This window comes from Ranitomeya variabilis, chromosome 2 (genome assembly GCF_051348905.1).
Source record: "Ranitomeya variabilis isolate aRanVar5 chromosome 2, aRanVar5.hap1, whole genome shotgun sequence".
Taxonomy (NCBI): Eukaryota; Metazoa; Chordata; class Amphibia; order Anura; family Dendrobatidae; genus Ranitomeya; species Ranitomeya variabilis.
Window position 1 is genome coordinate 126,584,421 of NC_135233.1, and position 22,540 is coordinate 126,606,960.

General features: G+C 48.6%; 1 protein-coding gene across 1 annotated transcript in view; it reads right to left on the reverse strand.

Moving 5' to 3' along the window:
* Positions 1-861: 861 nt before the first annotated feature.
* GALM (galactose mutarotase) overlaps positions 862-22,540 on the reverse strand; it is a 76,018-nt gene continuing 54,339 nt past the window's right edge. The window contains exon 8 of the mRNA XM_077282950.1: positions 862-1,350. Within this exon, the coding sequence (XP_077139065.1) occupies positions 1,231-1,350 (120 nt within the window). The 3' untranslated portion in view covers positions 862-1,230. The remainder of the gene's footprint in view (positions 1,351-22,540) is intronic.

The following is a 22,540-nucleotide window of genomic DNA, read 5'->3' on the forward strand; positions in this document are numbered from 1 at the left end:
GGGGGGGGATGGGTGGGTTTGTTTCTTTTAAAATCAAAAACACTGATGTACCTTGTTATTTGAATGGATATTGTTGTATATCTTTTGCACAATAAAAAATATTTGGTTTAAAAAAAAAAATTACTTGTGTTAAAAGGTAACTTCAAAACTCAGAGAGACAGAAGAGTCTGGGAATATAAACTGATGACGACCTTTGACTGTCTTAGTGGTGGAATAAATGTGTCGCATGGATTTATGTCTTTTTACATCAACTAACTTGCCCCTCAGACTATGAGGGAGTCATCACAACAGACCCAGACCCCAATCAGAGGACAATAAAACATTCCTTATCTAAGAAGTGGTCCAATATTTTTGGACATACCTGTTTATCACTCATGGTAATTCTGCTTCATGTCACCTGTCTTATCCATGTTTTTTTTTTCTGTGCTCTGTTGTGCATAAATATGTGATTCTTCAGAATTTGTATTAGTCTATGCTTGATGAAGAGACCTGTGTAGTCTCGAAAGCTTGCAATTTGTTACCATCTTTTCAGTTAGCCATTAAAAGGTATCAACCACTGAGGACTCTCAATTCTAAATATTTTTCTATCTACTGGCTAACACGGTACCAAGATATATATCTTTCCTGTATCTACGTCAAGTAATTCCATATCTATCCACCACCTTCTGTTGAGCTTTTATCTCCTTTGTATCCATGTGCAGATGCCAGGGAGTAGTGGGCACACCAGCACTGAAGAATCGACCTCTGTGAATCTGGTCATGTTATATGCATTGTTTTACACAGGGAATGGTGAAGGATTTTTTGGCCTAAATATTGTGTCATTAAAATGTACAGTAGTATGCAAAAAGAGGAGGACACATGGACAATAAATTGTAGTATTTATATATCAGTAGTGCAAAGAAAAATTATACTAGTATAGGATACTTCATCATTATGTTAATGCACCACTCCCCAGGCTGTCAAGAAAAACAAAGTCCAGGAAGAAAAATAAAAAAAAGCAATCAGCATTAGTTCACATGAGAGGCTATGAGGCTGTAAGTTTGGGTTGGGACACCAGCCGTCACTCCTGGGATTGTGGCCTGAATACGTCCCGTGAAATTCTCTCATGTGAACCTGGTCTTGGGTATAGTCATTTTTTGGAATAATTTCAGTTTTGAGATGTTAGTTTGTGGTTATATGGCGTAAGACTCAGGAGGACAGGTCTCCAAAATTACACAGAGAGCAAGTAGATTAGGATGGATTGGTTACCTCTGCTGTAGGGTAAAGGGGATCTAACTGTACAGAGAAAGTGTACCAAGTGGTCTGGTCATACTCATCTCCCGGATGTAGAAGAGAGTTTGGGAATTGCGCCTGTGAATCAAAACACAAAAAGCATTCAGGGTGTGCCATATGTGAGAGATCGCAACACTTACATTGTACATCATCAAACCACTCAATAGCTCAACAAATAGTTGGTTGCATAAAGGTCACAGAGTTAAGGCGGCCCACCCTTATCCCTACTATTTGTATCTCAGAGTGCAAAACTGAGATGGAAGACCATCGGTTTCCTGCTCAGCCATTTATGGTGGCAAACTGCATGGGTCCCAAAATCAAAAAAAGCCAGAACAAGGGTGTATCAAATGTGGTACCCCTAGAAGTCCTCAGAATAGAGTATGCAAACTAGCTAAGAGAACACTTCTCAAATATAAAACATAACCTTTAATGGTACCACTTCTAAAAATTCATATGGACAATACAGTACAAAGGTGATAAAGTGCAAAAATAGTGCTCATGTAACCAGTGCTCAATAAAAAGATGGTTTGATCTCACCAAATATGTTGTTTCCTTTGCAGGAGCATCTACACTCACCGGCCACTTTATTAGGTACACCTGTCCAACTTCTTGTTAACACTTAATTTCTAATCAGCCAATCACATGGCGGCAACTCAGTGCATTTAGGCATGTAGACATGGTCAAGACAATCTCCTGCAGTTCAAACCGAGCATCAGTATGGGGAAGAAAGGTGATTTGAGTGCCTTTGAACGTGGCACGGTTGTTGGTGCCAGAAGGGCTGGTCTGAGTATTTCAGAAACTGCTGATCTACTGGGATTTTCACGCACAACCATCTCTAGGGTTTACAGAGAATGGTCCGAAAAAGAAAAAAAATCCAGTGAGCGGCAGTTCTGTGGGCGGAAATGCCTTGTTGATGCCAGAGGTCAGAGGAGAATGGGCAGACTGGTTCGAGCTGATAGAAAGGCAACAGTGACTCAAATCGCCACCCGTTACAACCAAGGTAGGCCTAAGAGCATCTCTGAACGCACAGTGCGTCGAACTTTGAGGCAGATGGGCTACAGCAGCAGAAGACCACACCGGGTACCACTCCGTTCAGCTAAGAACAGGAAACTGAGGCTACAATTTGTACAAGCTCATCGAAATTGGACAGTAGAAGATTGGAAAAACGTTGCTTGGTCTGATGAGTCTCGATTTCTGCTGCGACATTCGGATGGTAGGGTCAGAATTTGGCGTAAACAACATGAAAGCATGGATCCATCCTGCCTTGTATGGAGCATCTTTGGGATGTGCAGCCGACAAATCTGCGGCAACTGTGTGATGCCATCATGTCAATATGGACCAAAATCTCTGAGGAATGCTTCCAGCACCTTGTTGAATCTATGCCACGAAGAATTGAGGCAGTTCTGAAGGCAAAAGGGGGTCCAACCCGTTACTAGCATGGTGTACCTAATAAAGTGGCCGGTGAGTGTATATGTCTTGAGGGGGAGGGGAAAACAGTAACTGTACTACCCGGTCGTGCCCCTGTATTGCTCCTGCCCTGACAAGGGCAGTTCCCAAGTCAGGCTAGTACGTTGTACCCACCATAACCAAATGTATTTCCCTACGCGTTTCCTCTCCCATAGGGGAGATTCATCAGGGGAACAAAACTGAAAGAGATGTGGGATATTTTTCTTTGTGGAGGGGAACCCCTACATTGGAAGGGAGTTCCTATGTCCGTTACACCCGGTTGCAGGTACGGACTATGGCAGACCGGGTGTAACGGACATAGGAACTCCCTTCCAATGTAGGGGTTCCCCTCCACAAAGAAAAATATCCCACATCTCTTTCAGTTTTGTTCCCCTGATGAATCTCCCCTATGGGAGAGGAAACGCGTAGGGAAATACATTTGGTTATGGTGGGTACAACGTACTAGCCTGACTTGGGAACTGCCCTTGTCAGGGCAGGAGTAATACAGGGGCACGACCAGGTAGTACAGTTACTGTTTTCCCCTCCCCCTCAAGACATATAGATGCTCCTGCAAAGGAAACAACATATTTGGTGAGATCAAACCATCTTTTTATTGAGCACTGGTTACATGAGCAATATTTTTGCACTTTATCACCTTTGTACTGTATTGTCCATATGAATTTTTAGAAGTGGTACCATTAAAGGTTATGTTTTATATTTGAGAAGTGTTCTCTTAGCTAGTTTGCAAACTGCATGGGTCACATCAGGCGGCTCGATAACACTTGATTGTGCCACCGGAGCAAGAAGGGCATTATTAATACAGTACATGTGGTACATGTCAGAATTAATATTTGGGGATATGTGCACACATTTAGTATCTGCAGCAGAAAAATCTGCTGTAAACACCGATGTTTGGCAGGAAAAAAAATTGCTTTCTCCTACGCCTCATTGGGGGACACAGACCATGGGGTGTTTGCTGCTGCCACTAGGAGGACACTAAGTTGAAACAAAGTGTTAGCTCCTCCCCTGCAGTATACACTCTCCTGCCGGCTCCCAAAGAACCAGTTCTTGCATGGTGTCTGTAGAGGAGGCACTTGGGTCTGTTTCAGACCCCAACGTTTATTTTTTACTTTTCTGTAAATTTTGTATTTTTTAATTAACAGAGTGAAGGGGGCGACGGATCCTTTCAAGGCTCCGATCTCCACCGAATCATAAACAGGCGAGAACGCGGAGAGTTCCTCTCCTGCGACGTGGGATGCCATGCCTGAGCTTACTTCAGGGGCGACTGTTCCTTCACGGTCCCGATCTCCCCACACCAGCAACAGGCGACCACATAGTGTCGCCTCTATGCATTCTCTCCTGGAGCCAGGCCTACAGCCGGACATTCTGACCTGTTCCACAACAGAGGGCCCACTATGGCGTCCGTGCAGCCCCCACTGCATCACCACTGATTAAAAGCGGATGATGGAGGAAGGCAGAAAGTCCCTCTCCACCCCCCTGACTATGGAGATGGTGGATTGAGGAGGGAGTCCCACAACCAGCCACACTGCAACAGGTCTGCACCAGCTCTGCTACATCACCTCAAAATGTGAGTATGACTGCGGCTGTCACCATCTGGTCGCAGAGACGGGGTCCTGGTCCCTGGGGAAGCGGTGTCACAGCGTCCAGCGGCGTTTTTCACCGCTTTATTCGTCTGTTTGCGCCACCACCGAAACTCATTTCCGGCAGGCTTCACAAATTTAGTCCCCGGCTTCTAGCCAGCCTAGGCCATGTTTTTCATGGCTCCATCCACCGCAGCCGGCGCCACCCATACTTCTGGCGCTTCTCGTCCTAAACAAGAGGCACCCCTCCTCTCTCTACGGCCATCTTTCTACACCTAAGAAACGGTGACAGTAACAGCAGTGCTGACAGAAGTGAGGCGTGAGGATACCTTCCCTGGGGACACAAGAGCAGGACCTGGGTAAACAGAATCCTCCGTAACTGACTGCTTAACACCTGAGGTAACTCGCCTGTCACTAAAATTTAGGCTGCAACTGAGGTGTAAGTCCCCCTCCACCCCCCTATTAAAGGGATGGCGGATTGAGGGTGATCCCTTTCTCCCTGTACCATGGTCCTAGACCAGCAGCGGCACTGGACAGGCGGTCTGCGGCAACGCTGGAAGGGGGGGCTTACTCTGGCAGCGAGGGCACATTTCTGGGGGCGACAGATTGGCATTTACAACGACTGCATGCAGTTTCCTTAAAGGCACCATGACATCGTCACGGTCCAAGCTCCCAAAGGGTCCAATAAGACTATTAGTTTTATCTAACTTGCAAAACCCGTGCCCTCAAATGCGTTCAGGATCCGTCCATCGCCCCAATTCCAGTGTACCTAGTTCCCCTGAGAGGCTTCGTCAAAGAAGCAATCCGTGGCTTATCTGGCCAAAAGAGATTGAATTCCTCTGTGGATTTGAGCGTTTAGCAGGTCTGATATAAATGGATCCTCTCCTACACTGGAGTCATCGGCTAGCAGTGGCCGCACGTATTCTAGAACCGTACAAGTGTCTAGAAATCGGATCCATAGTACGATTACCCGAGCAATCTTGGGCCTTGGCGTCCGTGAGCTCTGTTTCTCGCTCTCCCTCACCAGTGATTTGCAGAACGAGACTCTGAGTTTGAATTGGATGTTTTCCGGATCTGCACTCACAAGAGTTTCAGAAAATGGACGACTCGCTTATTGAGCCCGTCAATCAGACTCTAAAGGTTGACGAGGATTGCGGTTCTGTCCCAGAACACACAGTGCCCTTCAAGAGGACTAATCACCCTCATACAGCGTTTATCATTCCGGAGGTCCGGGTTATACTTAACCAGTGCTGAGAGCAACCTGTTAAACGTCTCAAGGGTCAGCACCCTCTTGAAGCGTGGTACGCCCCTGTTTTTTGATCTGTGGAAAGATTGAGCTGAATCTCCTGCGGTGAACCCGCCAGTATTCGTTTCGGTATTCAGAATCCTTCTATCCTGGCTGGATGGATCATCACCCACGGACTGTCAGAGACTCTGACTTGCTCCGTCTTTGAGACCTCGGGTTCAGCATTATCCATTGTATACCACGGCAGGGGTAGCTAAAGCCATGGTTTCCTGGTCGCCTTTTTGGAGGCTGCTAGCTGTGCTGCACTACCAGCAGCAGATACCATCACATTCAGAAGGTTTTTTTATGGCTCATTGAATAGAAAACAGACTCTGTGTGCAAAAAAGTCTCTGACATCTCTTCCTTCCAGAGTGTCCGTTTATTTAGAGTGAAGCTGACTCGGCTGGTCTCTGATGCTACTGGAGGAAAGACCAATTTTTCTCCGCGGCAAGGCTTGGACGCCCTTTTTTGGTGTCAAAAACAAATCCTTTTTTGGACACCATAGATTTACGAGGGGCTCAAGATGTTCTACTCGAATCTGTTTGACGTTCGCTCATTACTTTGGCTGCATGGGGTCCTGGGATCAAAATCCCACCTTAGTTTATCACCATTGGGTACCAGCCCTGGGTAAGTGCTCTAACCCTGAGGCCCACTTGTTTTTCCCTGCAAAGGATTCATGGGATTAACAGGTCAGGTAGACTACACTATACCTCCCCCCGAGTAGTCTTCGTCGCAGCCCATGGCATCACTGACCACAGCGATACAGTCCCTTCATGATCCTTCCTCTATCAGTCAGGGTCTTCACCAGCCTGACTGGGATAATTCTTCCATCTCTAATGCAGCACATTGGTTCAGTGGCTAGTACTACAGCCTTGCAATCTGGAGTCTTGGCATCAGATCCCACCAAAGGATCATTCTCACTCATCGATAAAAGAGGGACGCTTCTAACATCCATCGACAACGGAATGTTTTTTCCTAAATATTCGGATTTTCCCCTCTCTAAACAATCCTGTGCTTCGCCTTTCCCAAACAGCATTTTCAGGTCACATTGTGCTCTCGAAGGTCATGATGGCTGTCATGTCCATCTTGCACTCTTGAGGCGTGATCTTTCTGCCCTACTCAGACGACCTTCTCATCAGGGGTCTGTCTTTCCAGGACTGCGTGAAGTGCCTTCGCAACTCTGGCGATACTCTTCCTCCCCTGAGCTCGTGGATAAATGTATACAGGCTCCCCTCGTTCAAGCCCAGTGGATATCCTTTTTAGGAATGACCCTGGATGCCTCCGAGGGTTAGTGATTCTCCCTCAAGACAAGGTCCGAGCCTTTTTTAACAGGGAGCCCACGCACTTAACTACTCACTCCGTCATTCTATCTGGTTTTCTATGACGGCACTGGGGCAAAATGGTGACGGCAATGTAAACGGTCTTCTTTTTCGTTCAGCTGAATCTCCATCCCCTGCAGCATGAACCCGTTTTCTTCCTTGATCACTGTCACGATATGGTATGAAATATCATAAGTTAGTTTTCTTGCTAGCATGCAGGGGCTAAACCCCCCCTCTCTCTGGTTCTCTTTCCTTCCCTGTGGTTCTAACTGTCTGTGTAGCAGAGCTTGCCTTGTGGGGGAGTTTTATTGACGGAAGGTATTTACGACGGTCATAGCTGCAAGGGAAATTTGTGTTAGCAGGAACTGTTAGAGAAACTTCTAGAATCATGAAAGTCTTTTGTTCCATTTTTGTAAGATATTACGCAAACCGTTTACATTAAAAACACGAAAATAGATGTTCTTATTCTCTCTCGGTGGATCTATCAATGACTCTAATCACAGGCTTGTAGCTCCCTCTGGTGAAGAAGTAGGGATTGCTCTGTAAATAATAGGACATATTTGATCTCATAAGAAAGCTCATGTTAATACAAGCTGAATGCTGGGTGTGCTATGATTCTGATATGTACTGGAACGGAGTTATAAGCATTAGACCAATTTGTATTCAAAGTACTCAGACTGAAAGGTAGGAGGATCTGGAAAAGCCAGCCCTTTCTGTGATGTCACTAGCTGTAGGTCTTAAGTTTGTGGCCAGATCCCCAGCTCCTTCTTCTTGTCTTTTCCTGTGAGGTCTGAGCAGCACGACAAATGAGCTGGGATGTCTGGTTGCCTGCAATGCAATGATCTGAGAATATGTGAGTGTTATCTTTTCTTCATTTAATCCTTTTATTTTCATAATTACCTTGTACATATTTGCAATTGTCTCATTTGTAACATCTTTGTAAAATATTTTATAAACACTGCCTAAAAATCATTTATGGGGTATACTCTTTAATACTAGTTCGTTCTTCCTGCCCTAAACCGTACCCTGTCTCTGAAGGGAATTACGCTACTATTTTGGGGGTTAGCAGCCGAACCCGGTTAATCGGCGCTGGTGGCAGCTTACCGTGTGCCGGCTGTTGGGGGGTCACTGTAGCGACTGCGGCTTGATAATTATTGTTCCTGCCTGAGTGGGAGTAGTTATCGCGTTGCTGTAGTGCGCCCAATAGCCAGTACATAGCAGGCAGCCTTTCTGGCGACTAATTACCCCAGGTGCAGTACCTAATCTGACCTGAGAGTAAGGGGGGCGCCAGAGAGCTGCAAGTGTTAAGTGGAACTGTAAGCGGGATAGACACAAATCCCTGCAGTTCATGGTATATTGAAGAGCAGTGGGATACCTAAAATAAGCCCCTGCTGTAAACAAGAGGTCAATAGCCTCGTGTGTGTTTTTTCATCACATTGTGGCAGTGGAGGGATAACAGGATAAGCCCCCCTGCACATGTGATAGCCGTCTGCTGGTCTAAAGTCACCCCAATCCGTGACATATTGTGGGCAGCGGCTAAGGGATCTTGACAGTCACGGTGTGAATCGTGACAAATTGGTGGCAGCAGTGGGATACCTAAAATAAGCCCCTGCTGTAAACAAGAGGTCAATAGCCTCGTGTGTGTTTTTTCATCACATTGTGGCAGTGGAGGGATAACAGGATAAGCCCCCCTGCACATGTGATAGCCGTCTGCTGGTCTAAAGTCACCCCAATCCGTGACATATTGTGGGCAGCGGCTAAGGGATCTTGACAGTCACGGTGTGAATCGTGACATATTGGTGGCAGCGGTGGGATATTAGAGCATTAGTGATTTGGTTTGAGCAATCATTCCTCTCACTAAAAACTTGCAGAAAGTTCTTGCGAGAACTCTGCGCAAATAAGTTTGGAGAACGAACTCAGTGTTTATTAGTTGTGAGACAATTGTGTACTGGTAATTATCCCTTCCCTTTTTCTTCGTTTTTCTATCCTATCTTTTATTTGGCAACCATGGTTGTGCTGGGAGAAACCTTTTATGAGCAGCAGACCAGAGACACCCTTGTGGCCTTGTGCAAGTCACAGCACATTGACTATGCAAACAAAAACAAAAGCCAACTGGTCGCAGTCCTGATGCAATGGGAAGCCGCTCTAGACCACTCACAGAGCCCAGAAGCCGCAGATGCCAGAACCAGCGAACATGGTGCTGCAGCAGAGGTCCAACCACTGAATGCTCGCCCCGTTAGCAATCCGGGCGAATTGGACCCCCACCTGCAGGCAGCCTTGAAAGAATTCCCCACTGACGACCATGAGGGACGTCGGCAGCTGATTCAGCAATACCGACAGGAGGCTGAGGCCCGAGCCGAGCGAGAGGCCCAGCGAGAGGCCGAGAGAGCTGAGCGAGAGGCCCAGCGAGAGGCCGAGAGAGCTGAGCGAGAGGCCCAGCGAGCCGAGCGAGAGGCCCAAGCGGAGCGGGAGTACCAGCTGCAGATGGCCCAACTGCAAATGCAGGGGTCGTCCCAGTCCAGCCGTGAGCCCAGCAGCGCTCAGACGCCAAAGCCCCGGCCCGACCACTTTCCTGTTATGGAAAAGGATGGGGACTTGGACACTTTTCTGCGGGCCTTTGAGAAAGCCTGCCGGCAGTACCAGCTGCCTACACAAGAATGGGCACGGTACCTGACACCAGGGCTGAGAGGAAAAGCTCTGGAAGCGTTTGCTGCACTCCCTCAAGAACAAGATGGTGACTATGAGGCCATCAAGCAGGCTCTGATAGCCAAGTACCAGCTTACACCCGAGGTGTACCGTATAAAGTTCCGGACCCTCCAACGTGGCCCACACGACAGTTACAGTGATGTGGTGCATGGACTGGGGACCCACTTTGACCAGTGGACCCAAGGACTGTCAGTGACCACCTTTGTACAGCTGCGAGACCTGATGATCAAAGACCAGTTCTTCCGTCTTTGCCCAACTGAGGTGCGACTGTTCGTGATGGACAGAGAACCCAAAGACGTGACGAAAGCAGCGCAGATTGCCGATGCCTATGAGGCCAACCGTAGATCGGAAGTGCGGAAGCCAGTCACCTCCAGCTGGAGAGGGGGTAAGCCTGCATCCAACGCCAGTACCCCTGCCAGCCAACACACCAGAGGTCCTGTCCCCGTGGCCAACAGCACCAGACCTACCACCGAACTTCGCCAGTGTTACCACTGCAGGCAGACTGGACACCTCAGTCACCAATGTCCAGCCAAGCAGAAGAACCCCTCATCCCAGGCCCCAGGGCCTAATGCAGCTGTTCTTTTGGTGGGTGGTGTGGTTGGGAGGGTGTGTGACAACGTACAGCCCGTCACTGTGGGAGGTCGTGTTGCTACAGGCCTCAAGGACACCGGGGCTGAACGAACCCTCATCCGACCCGAACTGGCGGCCCCTGAAGAAATCATTCCGGGGAAAACCCTAACTGTCACTGGGATTGGGGGCATCAGCTGTCCCTTACCGATGGCCCGGGTTTTTATTGATTGGGGTGCCGGGAGCGGGGTGAAGGAAGTGGGGCTGTCTGATAATTTGCCCACTGATGTTTTGTTGGGGACTGATTTGGGGAGGTTGGTTGCATACTTCGTGGATGACCCTCCTCCCCAATCTACTAATGAGGGTAAAGTTAACCCTGATGATGATGATGATGATGATGATGATGGGAAATCGCATGTGTTACCTGACCATGCTTTATCTTGTAGTGATGCATCTGTTAACCATTTTTTCCCTAGGATTGATGGTGAAAATGTTGTACCTGTGCCAACTGTATCTGATAATAATGTTTCTGTGAAAGTTGATGTGTCCATAGGTACAGGAGTGCTCAGCCACGTCGCTCTGCGGAGTAAGACGGCTGAGGAACCCCTAGCAGGGGCAAGTGTCTACAAGAAATGGGGAGATACATGGGAACCGTGAGGAAGGTGATGCCATGCAATTGACCAGTGCCACCGAGGAAGGTAACTGGCCCATAAGTAGCAATGCTCCTGAGGTAATGGGGGTGGATGGGGAGGTAGAGCCCATAGCAGCATCAGCTGATGGGTCTGTAGAAATCCCCGGGGAGACAGCCTACGTAGCTGCTGTCACCCGCAGTCAGAGTGCCCGGAACGCAGATACCTGTCTGCCTTCCGGACCCTCCTCAGTCATCAGTGTGACTGACCCAGAGGTGGACCCAGAGAAGGTCCCAGAGGGCTCCCGTGGGGAAGGGACCCTGACATCGCTTTTGGCTTCCCCTAGCCAGGAGTTTCAGGCCGCTCTGCACACAGATGCGAGCCTAGAGAGTTTGAGACAACTCGCCGGGACGTCATTCTCCGAGACTGATAAGGAGAAGGTGTTCTGGGAAGGAGGAAGGTTGTACCGGGAGACAGTACCCGGAGAATCACAAAAGGAGTGGTTGAGGGAAAGACAGCTGGTCGTCCCACAGCAATTCCGGGGTGAGTTGTTGCGGATTGCCCATGAGATCCCGCTAGCTGGACACTTGGGGATCAGCAAAACTAAGGCCCAGCTGTCTCAACACTTCTATTGGCCTAAGATGGGGACAGATGTGTCAAACTACTGCCGCTCCTGTGTCACCTGTCAAAGAGTGGGGAAGGCGGGGCCTGCTCTTAAGGCTCCCCTGATCCCTTTGCCAGTGATAGAGGAGCCTTTCCAGAGGATTGCGGTGGACATTGTGGGCCCGCTGGCCGTCTCCAGCAGCTCTGGAAAGCGATTTATTCTTACTGTGGTAGACTACGCTACCCGGTACCCAGAGGCAGTAGCTCTGTCGTCAACTAGGGCAGATAAGGTGGCGGATGCCCTGTTGGCTATCTTTTCACGGGTAGGATTTCCCAGGGAAATGCTTACTGATCGAGGGACCCAATTTATGTCTCACCTAATGGAGGCTCTCTGTAAGAAAATGCAGGTGAAGCACCTGGTATCGAGTGCGTATCACCCACAGACCAATGGCTTGTGTGAACGTTTCAATGGTACCCTCAAACAGATGCTACGCATGCTGGTTGAGACACAAGGGCGCGACTGGGAGCGGTACCTCCCACACCTGCTATTTGCTTACCGAGAGGTTCCGCAGGCCTCGACGGGGTTCTCCCCCTTCGAGCTCCTGTACGGCAGGCGAGTCCGGGGACCCCTTGGGTTGGTAAGAGAATCCTGGGAAGAGGAGCCGAACCCTTCTGAAGTGTCCATAGTGGAGTATGTCATGCGCTTCCGTTACAAGATGCAGACCTTGACGCAGTTGGTGCATGACAACATGACGCAGGCTCAGGCTGATCAGAAGCACTGGTACGACCAGAACGCCCGAGAGCGGACCTACCACGTGGGTCAAAAGGTGTGGGTGCTGGTTCCTGTACCAACAGATAAGCTTCAGGCAGCCTGGGAGGGCCCATACGTCGTCCACCAACAGCTCAACCCGGTCACCTACGTGGTCACGCTTGACCACGCTCGGGGTAGGCGAAAGGCCTTTCACGTCAACATGATGAAGGCTCATCACGAACGTGAACCTTTCGTCCTACCGGTCTGCAGCGCACCCAAAGACGGGGAGGAAGACGCCCTCCTGGACATGCTGGCCCAAGCCAAGGCCCGTGGGTCCATTGAGGACGTGGAGGTGAGCGCCTCGCTAGATGAACCACAGCGGTTGCAGTTGCAAACCACACTGGAACCCTTCCGGGTCGTGTTCTCCAACCGGCCTGGAAGGACTGAGTTAGCGGTCCATGAGGTGGACACCGGGAATCACGCCCCACTACGGCGAACACCCTATCGAATCTCTGACCAGGTGCAGCAGATTATGCGCCAGGAGATCGATGAGATGTTACAGCTGGGGGTGATTCGACGGTCAAAGAGCGCGTGGGCCTCACCTGTAGTTCTCGTGCCAAAGAAGGACCGGACCACCCGGTTCTGCGTGGACTACAGGGGGCTCAACGCCATTACAGCCTCTGACGCGCACCCAATGCCGCGCATCGAGGAGCTGCTTGAGAAGTTAGCTGGCGCAGAATACCTGACAATAATGGATCTGAGTCGCGGATACTGGCAGATTCCCCTGAGCCCCGAGGCGCAGGAGAAGTCCGCCTTTATCACACCCTTTGGACTGTACGAGTCCACGGTCATGCCCTTCGGCATGAAGAATGCCCCTGCCACTTTCCAGCGGATGGTCAATCTCCTGCTTCAGGGACTGGAGAAGTACGCTGTGGTGTACTTAGATGACATTGCCATCTTCAGTCCCTCCTGGGATGAACACCTGCAGCATCTCGAGGAGGTGCTCGGGCGAATTCACCGAGCAGGACTGACCATCAAGCCGGGAAAGTGCCAGATGGGCATGAGGGAGGTTCACTACCTGGGGCACCGGGTAGGCGGAAACACCCTAAAACCAGAGCCTGACAAAGTGGGCGTGATCGTGAACTGGCCCACTCCCAGGACCAAGAAACATGTGATGTCCTTCCTGGGCACTGCAGGGTACTATAGGCGCTTCGTGCAGCACTATAGTAGCCTGGCAAAACCTTTGACGGACCTCACCAGGAAGAAGCTACCCCACATCATCAACTGGACAGATGGCTGTGAGGGGGCCTTCCAGGCGTTGAAAACAGCACTGTGCAACGCCCCTGTGTTGAAAGCAGTCGACAGCAGTCGACCGTTCTTGGTACAGACCGATGCCCGCGAGTTTGGCCTTGGTGCTGTGCTCAGCCAGGTTGACTCGGAGGACCAAGAGCACCCCGTGTTGTACCTGAGCCGGAAACTTTTGCCGAGGGAAGTGGCCTACTCCACCATTGAGAAGGAGTGCCTGGCCATAGTCTGGGCCCTGCAGCGCTTGCAGCCCTACTTGTACGGTCGCACCTTCACCGTGGTGACCGACCACAACCCTCTGCGCTGGCTAAGCACCATGTGTGGAACCAATGGCAGGTTGCTGCGCTGGAGCCTTGCCCTTCAGCAATTTGACTTCACCATTAAACACAAAGCGGGCAGAGAGCATGGGAATGCAGATGGACTCTCCCGCCAGGGTGAACCCACGGAGGTGCGCATGGAGGCATACCGAGAGGTTCTGCCGCCGTAGCGCACGCCAAAAGGGGGAGGTGTCACGATATGGTATGAAATATCATAAGTTAGTTTTCTTGCTAGCATGCAGGGGCTAAACCCCCCCTCTCTCTGGTTCTCTTTCCTTCCCTGTGGTTCTAACTGTCTGTGTAGCAGAGCTTGCCTTGTGGGGGAGTTTTATTGACGGAAGGTATTTACGACGGTCATAGCTGCAAGGAGCGCGTGGGCCTCACCTGTAGTTCTCGTGCCAAAGAAGGACCGGACCACCCGGTTCTGCGTGGACTACAGGGGGCTCAACGCCATTACAGCCTCTGACGCGCACCCAATGCCGCGCATCGAGGAGCTGCTTGAGAAGTTAGCTGGCGCAGAATACCTGACAATAATGGATCTGAGTCGCGGATACTGGCAGATTCCCCTGAGCCCCGAGGCGCAGGAGAAGTCCGCCTTTATCACACCCTTTGGACTGTACGAGTCCACGGTCATGCCCTTCGGCATGAAGAATGCCCCTGCCACTTTCCAGCGGATGGTCAATCTCCTGCTTCAGGGACTGGAGAAGTACGCTGTGGTGTACTTAGATGACATTGCCATCTTCAGTCCCTCCTGGGATGAACACCTGCAGCATCTCGAGGAGGTGCTCGGGCGAATTCACCGAGCAGGACTGACCATCAAGCCGGGAAAGTGCCAGATGGGCATGAGGGAGGTTCACTACCTGGGGCACCGGGTAGGCGGAAACACCCTAAAACCAGAGCCTGACAAAGTGGGCGTGATCGTGAACTGGCCCACTCCCAGGACCAAGAAACATGTGATGTCCTTCCTGGGCACTGCAGGGTACTATAGGCGCTTCGTGCAGCACTATAGTAGCCTGGCAAAACCTTTGACGGACCTCACCAGGAAGAAGCTACCCCACATCATCAACTGGACAGATGGCTGTGAGGGGGCCTTCCAGGCGTTGAAAACAGCACTGTGCAACGCCCCTGTGTTGAAAGCAGTCGACAGCAGTCGACCGTTCTTGGTACAGACCGATGCCCGCGAGTTTGGCCTTGGTGCTGTGCTCAGCCAGGTTGACTCGGAGGACCAAGAGCACCCCGTGTTGTACCTGAGCCGGAAACTTTTGCCGAGGGAAGTGGCCTACTCCACCATTGAGAAGGAGTGCCTGGCCATAGTCTGGGCCCTGCAGCGCTTGCAGCCCTACTTGTACGGTCGCACCTTCACCGTGGTGACCGACCACAACCCTCTGCGCTGGCTAAGCACCATGTGTGGAACCAATGGCAGGTTGCTGCGCTGGAGCCTTGCCCTTCAGCAATTTGACTTCACCATTAAACACAAAGCGGGCAGAGAGCATGGGAATGCAGATGGACTCTCCCGCCAGGGTGAACCCACGGAGGTGCGCATGGAGGCATACCGAGAGGTTCTGCCGCCGTAGCGCACGCCAAAAGGGGGAGGTGTCACGATATGGTATGAAATATCATAAGTTAGTTTTCTTGCTAGCATGCAGGGGCTAAACCCCCCCTCTCTCTGGTTCTCTTTCCTTCCCTGTGGTTCTAACTGTCTGTGTAGCAGAGCTTGCCTTGTGGGGGAGTTTTATTGACGGAAGGTATTTACGACGGTCATAGCTGCAAGGGAAATTTGTGTTAGCAGGAACTGTTAGAGAAACTTCTAGAATCATGAAAGTCTTTTGTTCCATTTTTGTAAGATATTACGCAAACCGTTTACATTAAAAACACGAAAATAGATGTTCTTATTCTCTCTCGGTGGATCTATCAATGACTCTAATCACAGGCTTGTAGCTCCCTCTGGTGAAGAAGTAGGGATTGCTCTGTAAATAATAGGACATATTTGATCTCATAAGAAAGCTCATGTTAATACAAGCTGAATGCTGGGTGTGCTATGATTCTGATATGTACTGGAACGGAGTTATAAGCATTAGACCAATTTGTATTCAAAGTACTCAGACTGAAAGGTAGGAGGATCTGGAAAAGCCAGCCCTTTCTGTGATGTCACTAGCTGTAGGTCTTAAGTTTGTGGCCAGATCCCCAGCTCCTTCTTCTTGTCTTTTCCTGTGAGGCCTGAGCAGCACGACAAATGAGCTGGGATGTCTGGTTGCCTGCAATGCAATGATCTGAGAATATGTGAGTGTTATCTTTTCTTCATTTAATCCTTTTATTTTCATAATTACCTTGTACATATTTGCAATTGTCTCATTTGTAACATCTTTGTAAAATATTTTATAAACACTGCCTAAAAATCATTTATGGGGTATACTCTTTAATACTAGTTCGTTCTTCCTGCCCTAAACCGTACCCTGTCTCTGAAGGGAATTACGCTACTATTTTGGGGGTTAGCAGCCGAACCCGGTTAATCGGCGCTGGTGGCAGCTTACCGTGTGCCGGCTGTTGGGGGGTCACTGTAGCGACTGCGGCTTGATAATTATTGTTCCTGCCTGAGTGGGAGTAGTTATCGCGTTGCTGTAGTGCGCCCAATAGCCAGTACATAGCAGGCAGCCTTTCTGGCGACTAATTACCCCAGGTGCAGTACCTAATCTGACCTGAGAGTAAGGGGGGCGCCAGAGAGCTGCAAGTGTTAAGTGGAACTGTAAGCGGGATAGACACAAATCCCTGCAGTTCATGGTATATTGAAGAGCAGTGGGATACCTAAAATAAGCCCCTGCTGTAAACAAGAGGTCAATAGCCTCGTGTGTGTTTTTTCATCACATTGTGGCAGTGGAGGGATAACAGGATAAGCCCCCCTGCACATGTGATAGCCGTCTGCTGGTCTAAAGTCACCCCAATCCGTGACATATTGTGGGCAGCGGCTAAGGGATCTTGACAGTCACGGTGTGAATCGTGACAATCACCAATGCTGCATGCCCCGGCAGATCAGGCAACCTCTCAGGTGGTGGACATTGAGGCCTGCTCTCTTCCAGAGGAAATATTTTCTCCCGGTTTAATGGCTAGTGGTGTCTACCGATGTCAGTCTCCTTGACTGTGGAGTAGTCTTAGGCACCTCATGGCTCAGGGGTGCTGATCAACTCGGGAATCGAGCCTTCCATTAATGTCTGCGAAATCCGAGCAATCAGGATGGCCCTGCAACAGTTCCATTATCTCCTGGCGAGTCACCCCATTCGAATTCAATCGGATAAAGCCACGGCTGTCGCATGTATCAATCATTAAAGGTGGTACCCACAGCAGGGTGGCCATGTACGAGGTAGCCTATATTGCCCGATGGGTAGAGAGGAACCACTCAGTATTTTCAGCAGTCTAGATCTCAGGCGGCAGTTTTTTCCTAGCCGTCAAGGTCTCGCATTGGGACAGTGGGAGGCCTTTCGACAGAAATGTATTCATTTAAGGACTCCGGGCGTGGATTGGATGGCTTCAAGATTGAACGCCAAGGTATTCCACTTCAGAGCTCGGTCTTGGGATCCATAGACCATCAAGGGGCATACACACGTCTCTCCACGGCTTCAGTTTAATCTTCAGTACATGCTTTTTTCCCCCGCTTCCTTTTCTTCCGAGAGTAGTCAGGTAGACCTGAGCAGAGGGGGCTCCAGTAATCCTTGTCATCCAGGTTATGCCACGCTGGGCGTGATATGCAGATTTAGTGCAGATAGTCGTCGATGTCCTATGGCGACTGCCGTATCATCCAAATCTGCTCTGCCAACGTCCGTTTTTTGTCAGGACGTCCTCATGTCTTCTCTGTTCCCTCCAATTTGGGAAATTCTTCAGACTAGTCTGGAATCAGGTTTGGCGCTCAGCTTTTTTTCTCTCGCTCTCTCCCTCTCTCAAAGGCCAGAACTTGACCTTATCTGATTAATTCCAGCGCAGAATTACTTTCATTCTGTAAGTGAGCATTTTCTTTCAGGTGGTCTCCCATGTAGTATCCCCCTATAGCTTGCAGTTAGAGCCCTGAAACCTTATATGGTCCCTGGTGCGATTTAACAGACGCCTTTCGAACCGTTGCAGGATGTCTCTGAAGTCGTCTGTTTCTTCTCGCTGCGCTATCAACCAAGTTTCAGAACTACCACTTTGTTCAGTAGAGTTCCGTTCCTTTCCTGATTTTCCCCCAGGACAAGGCTTTCATCGAATCATCTACGGTCTCCGTTTTTTCCCAAGGTGGTTTTTCTCTTTCCACCTTAACAAGGACTGTGTCCTCTCTTTTCTTGTCCAGCTCCGGTACATCTGGTGGAATGAGCCTTTCACACCCTGGACATAGTAAAGGCTTTCCGAAAGTGCATCTAGAAGACGGCGCCCTTCAGTAGGTCGGACGCCCTATCTGTGCTTCCTGAGGGTCTCTGGCACCGTTTAGCCATTTCAGGGCTATGATACCAAATGGTCGAACTTGGCTTTTCAGATGTCCTACTGCGTCAGAGACAAGCCTATCCCAGTGTGGATTACGGCACACTCTACTCGGTCGGTAGATGTTCTTTTTTGTGCCTCTCGGCATCAGGCATCAGCACAACAGGTCTGCAAGGCTGTAACCTGAAACAGCCTATGCTCTCAGACTTCTGCACAAACGGCCACTCGCAGATGTATTCTGCAAGCGGCGGTAGCGCAACTTTAGTCATTTGGTACATGGGGTTAGACCTGTGATTCCCCACCCAGGGACTGCTTTGGGACATCCCATGGTCTGTGTCCCCCAATGAGGCGTAGGAGAAATAGGGATTTTTGTGTACTCACCGTAAAATCCTTTTCTCCGAGCCAATCATTGGTGGACACAGCACCCACCCTGTTAATCTTTTGGCTTGCGCTTGGTTTTTCTTTAATCTGATATGAAGTTTATGATCTCCTACTGCTTTTGCACTGAACAGGTTCTCTGAGAGCCAGCAGGAGGGTGTACACTGCAGAGGAGGAGCTAACGCTTTTTGTTTCAACTTAGTGTCCTCCTAGTGGCAGCAGCATAACACCCATGGTCTGTGTCCCCCAATGATTGGCTCGGAGAAAAGGCTTTTACGGTGAGTACACAAAAATCCCTATTTTTTTATTCATTTTTTCCCCTTCATTAAAATAGATGAAAAATCCTGAAAGAATTGACAAGCTGCAGATGTGAAACTACTTCAAAGCTGCAAGAAAAAATAAGCAACGTGTGCTGGAGATTTCAGAAATCCCTTTCACTTTGAAGGGCATCAAAATGCTGCGTCTTTCACAACAAAAATGAGACACGTGAACATAGCCTAATAGTTACTGGTAATATTGATAGATACTTGCATACTGTGAGTGTATACTGTGAGTGTATACAGTGGTGAAAAAAGTATTCATTTAGTCAGCCACCAATTGTGCAATTTCTCCTCCTTAAAAAGATTAGATGCCTGTAATTGACATCATAGGTATACCACAACTATGAGAGTCAAAATGAGAAAACAAATCCAGAAAATCACCTTGTCTGATTTGGCAAGATTTATTTTGCAAATTATGGTGGAAAATAAGTATTTGGTCATTAACAAAAGTTCATTTCAATATTTTGTTATATATCCTTTGTTGGCAATGAAAGAGATCAAACATTTTCTGTGAGTCTTCACAAGGTTGGCAACACTGTTGGTGGTATGCTTCCATATTCCTCCATGCAGATCTCCTCTAGAGCAGTGATGTTTTGGGCCTGTCGCTGGGCAACACGGACCTTCAACTCCCTCCAAAGGTTTTCTATGGGGTTGAGATCTGGAGACTGGCTAGGCCACTCCAGGATCTTCATATGCTTCTTACGAAGCCACTCCTTTGTTGCCCTGGTGGTGTGCTTGGGATCATTAACATGCTGAAAGACCCATCCACATTTCATCTTCAATGCCCTTGCTGATGGAAGGAGGTTTGCACTCAAAATCTCACGATACATGGCCCCATTCATTGTTTCATGTACATGGGTAAGTCGTCCTGGTCCCTTTGCAGAGAAACAGCCCCAAAGCATGATGTTGCCACCCCCATGCTTCACAGTAGGCATGGTGTTCTTTGGATGCAACTCAGCATTCTGTCTCCTCCAAACAAGATGAGTTTTGTTTCTACCAAACAGTTATTAAACAGTTTTTCTTTGGTTTCATCAGACCATATGACATTCTCCCAATACTCTTCTGGATAATCGAAATGCTCTCTAACAAACTTCAGAAGGGCCCAGACGTACTGGCTTAACCCATTCATGACCCAGCCTATTTTGACCTTAATGACCTGGCCGTTTTTTGCAATTCTGACCAGTGTCCCTTTATGAGGTAATAACTCAGGAACGGATCCTAGCGGTTCTGAGACATATTGAACTTCAAGTAAGTGGTAAATTTAGGTCAATAATTTTTGCGTGTATTTGTGAAAAAAATGGAAATTTAGCGAAAATTTTGCAATTCTCAAATTTTTAATTTTTATTCTGTTAAATGAGAGAGTTATGTGACACAAAATAGTTAATAAATAACATTACCCACATGTCTACTTTACATAAGCTTTTGGAAAAAAAAAATTTTTTGCTAGGAAGTTATAAGGGTTAAAATTTGACCAGCGATTTCTCATTTTTACAACGAAATTTACAAAACCATTTTTTTTAGGGACCACCTCACATTTGAAGTCAGTTTGAGGGGTCTATATGGCTGAAAATACCCAAAAGTGACACCATTATAAAAACTGCACTCCTCAAGGTGCTCAAAACCACATTCAAAATGCTTATTAACTCTTCAGGTGCTTCACAGCAGTAGAAGCAACATGGAAGGAAAAAATGAACATTTAACTTCTCAGTCACAAAAATGATCTTTTAGCAACAATTTTTTTATTTTCCTAAGGGTAAAAAGAGAAACTGGACCCCAAAAGTTATTGTACAATTTGTCCAGAGTACGGCGTTACCCCATATGGGTGGGGGAACCACTGTTTGGGCGCACGACAGGGCTCGGAAGGGAAGGAGCGCCATTTGACTTTTTCAATGAAAAATTGGCTCCAATCTTTAGCGGACACCATGTCGTGTTTGGAGAGCCCCTGTGTACCTAAAGATTGGAGCTCCCCCACAAGTTACCCCATTTTGGAAACTAGACCCCTCAAGGAACTTATCTAGATGCATAGTGAGCACTTTGAACCCCCAGGTGCTTCACAAATTGATCCGTAAAAATGAAAAAGTACTTTTTTTTCACACAGAATTTCAATTAGCCTCAATTTGTTCATTTCCACATGGGCAACATGATAAAATGGATCCTAAAACGTATTGGTCAATTTCTCCTGAGTACACTGATACCTCACATGTGGGGGTAAACCACTGTTTGGGCACACGGCAGGTCTCAGAAGGGAAGGAGCGCCGTTTGGCTTTTTGAATGAAAAATTAGCTCCAATCGTTAGCGGACACCATGTCGTGTTTGGAGAGCCCCTGTGTGCATAAACATTGGAGCTCCCCCACATGTGACCCCATTTTGGAAACTAGACCTCCCATGGAACTAATCTAGATGTGTGGTGACCACTTTGAACCCCCAAGTGCTTCACAGAAGTTTATAACGCAGAGCCGTGAAAGTAAAAAATCATTTTTCTTTCCTCAAAAATTATGTTTTAGCCCTCAATTTTTTTATTTTCACAAGAGTAACAGGAGAAATTGGACCCCAAAAGTTATTGTCTAGTTTGTCCTGAGTACGCTGATACCCCATATGTGGGGGGGAACCACTGTTTGGGCACACGTCGAGGCTCAGAAGGGAAGTAGTGATGTTTTGGAATGCAGACTTTGATGGAATGGTCTGCGGGCATCATGTTACGTTTGCAGAGCCCCTGATGTGCCTAAACAGTAGAAACCTCCCACAAGTGACCCCATTTTGGAAATTAGACCCCACAAGGAACTTATCTAGATGTGCGGTGAGCAATTTGAACCCCCAAGTGCGTCACAGAAGTTTAGAACGCAGAGCCGTGAAAATAAAAAATGTCTCTTTCCTCAAAAATTATGTTTTAGCAAGCAATTTTTTATTTTCACAAGGGTAACAGGAGAAATTGGACCCCAATAGTTGCTGCCCAGTTTGTCCTGAGTACGCTGATACCCCATATGTGGGGGTAAACCACTGCTTGGGCACACGTCGGGGCTCGGAAGGGAAGTAGTGACGTTTAGAAATGCAGACTTTGATGGAATGGTCTGCGGGCGTCACGTTGCATTTGCAGAGCCCCTGATCTGCCTAAACAGTAGAAACCCCCCACAAGTGACCCCATTTTGGAAAATAGACCCCCCAAGGAACTTATCCAGATGTATGGTGAGCACTTTGACCCCAATAGTTGCTGCCTAGTTTGTCCTGAGTATGCTGGTACCTCATATGTGGGGGTAAACCACTGTTTGGGCGCACGTCAGGGCTCGGGAGGGAGGGAGCACCATTTGACTTTTTGAACGCAAGATTGGCTGGAATCAATGGTGGCGCCATGTTGCGTTTGGAGACCCCTGATATGCCTAAACAGTGAAAACCCCTCAATTCTAACTCCAACTCTAACCCCAACACACCGTTAACCCTAATCCCAACTCTAGCCATAACCCTAATCACAACCCTAACCCCAACACACCCCTAACCACACCCCTAACCCTAATCCCAACCCTAATCCCAACCCTAACACTAATCCCAACCCTAACCACAACACACCCCTAACCATAACCCTAACCACAAGCCTAATCTTAAC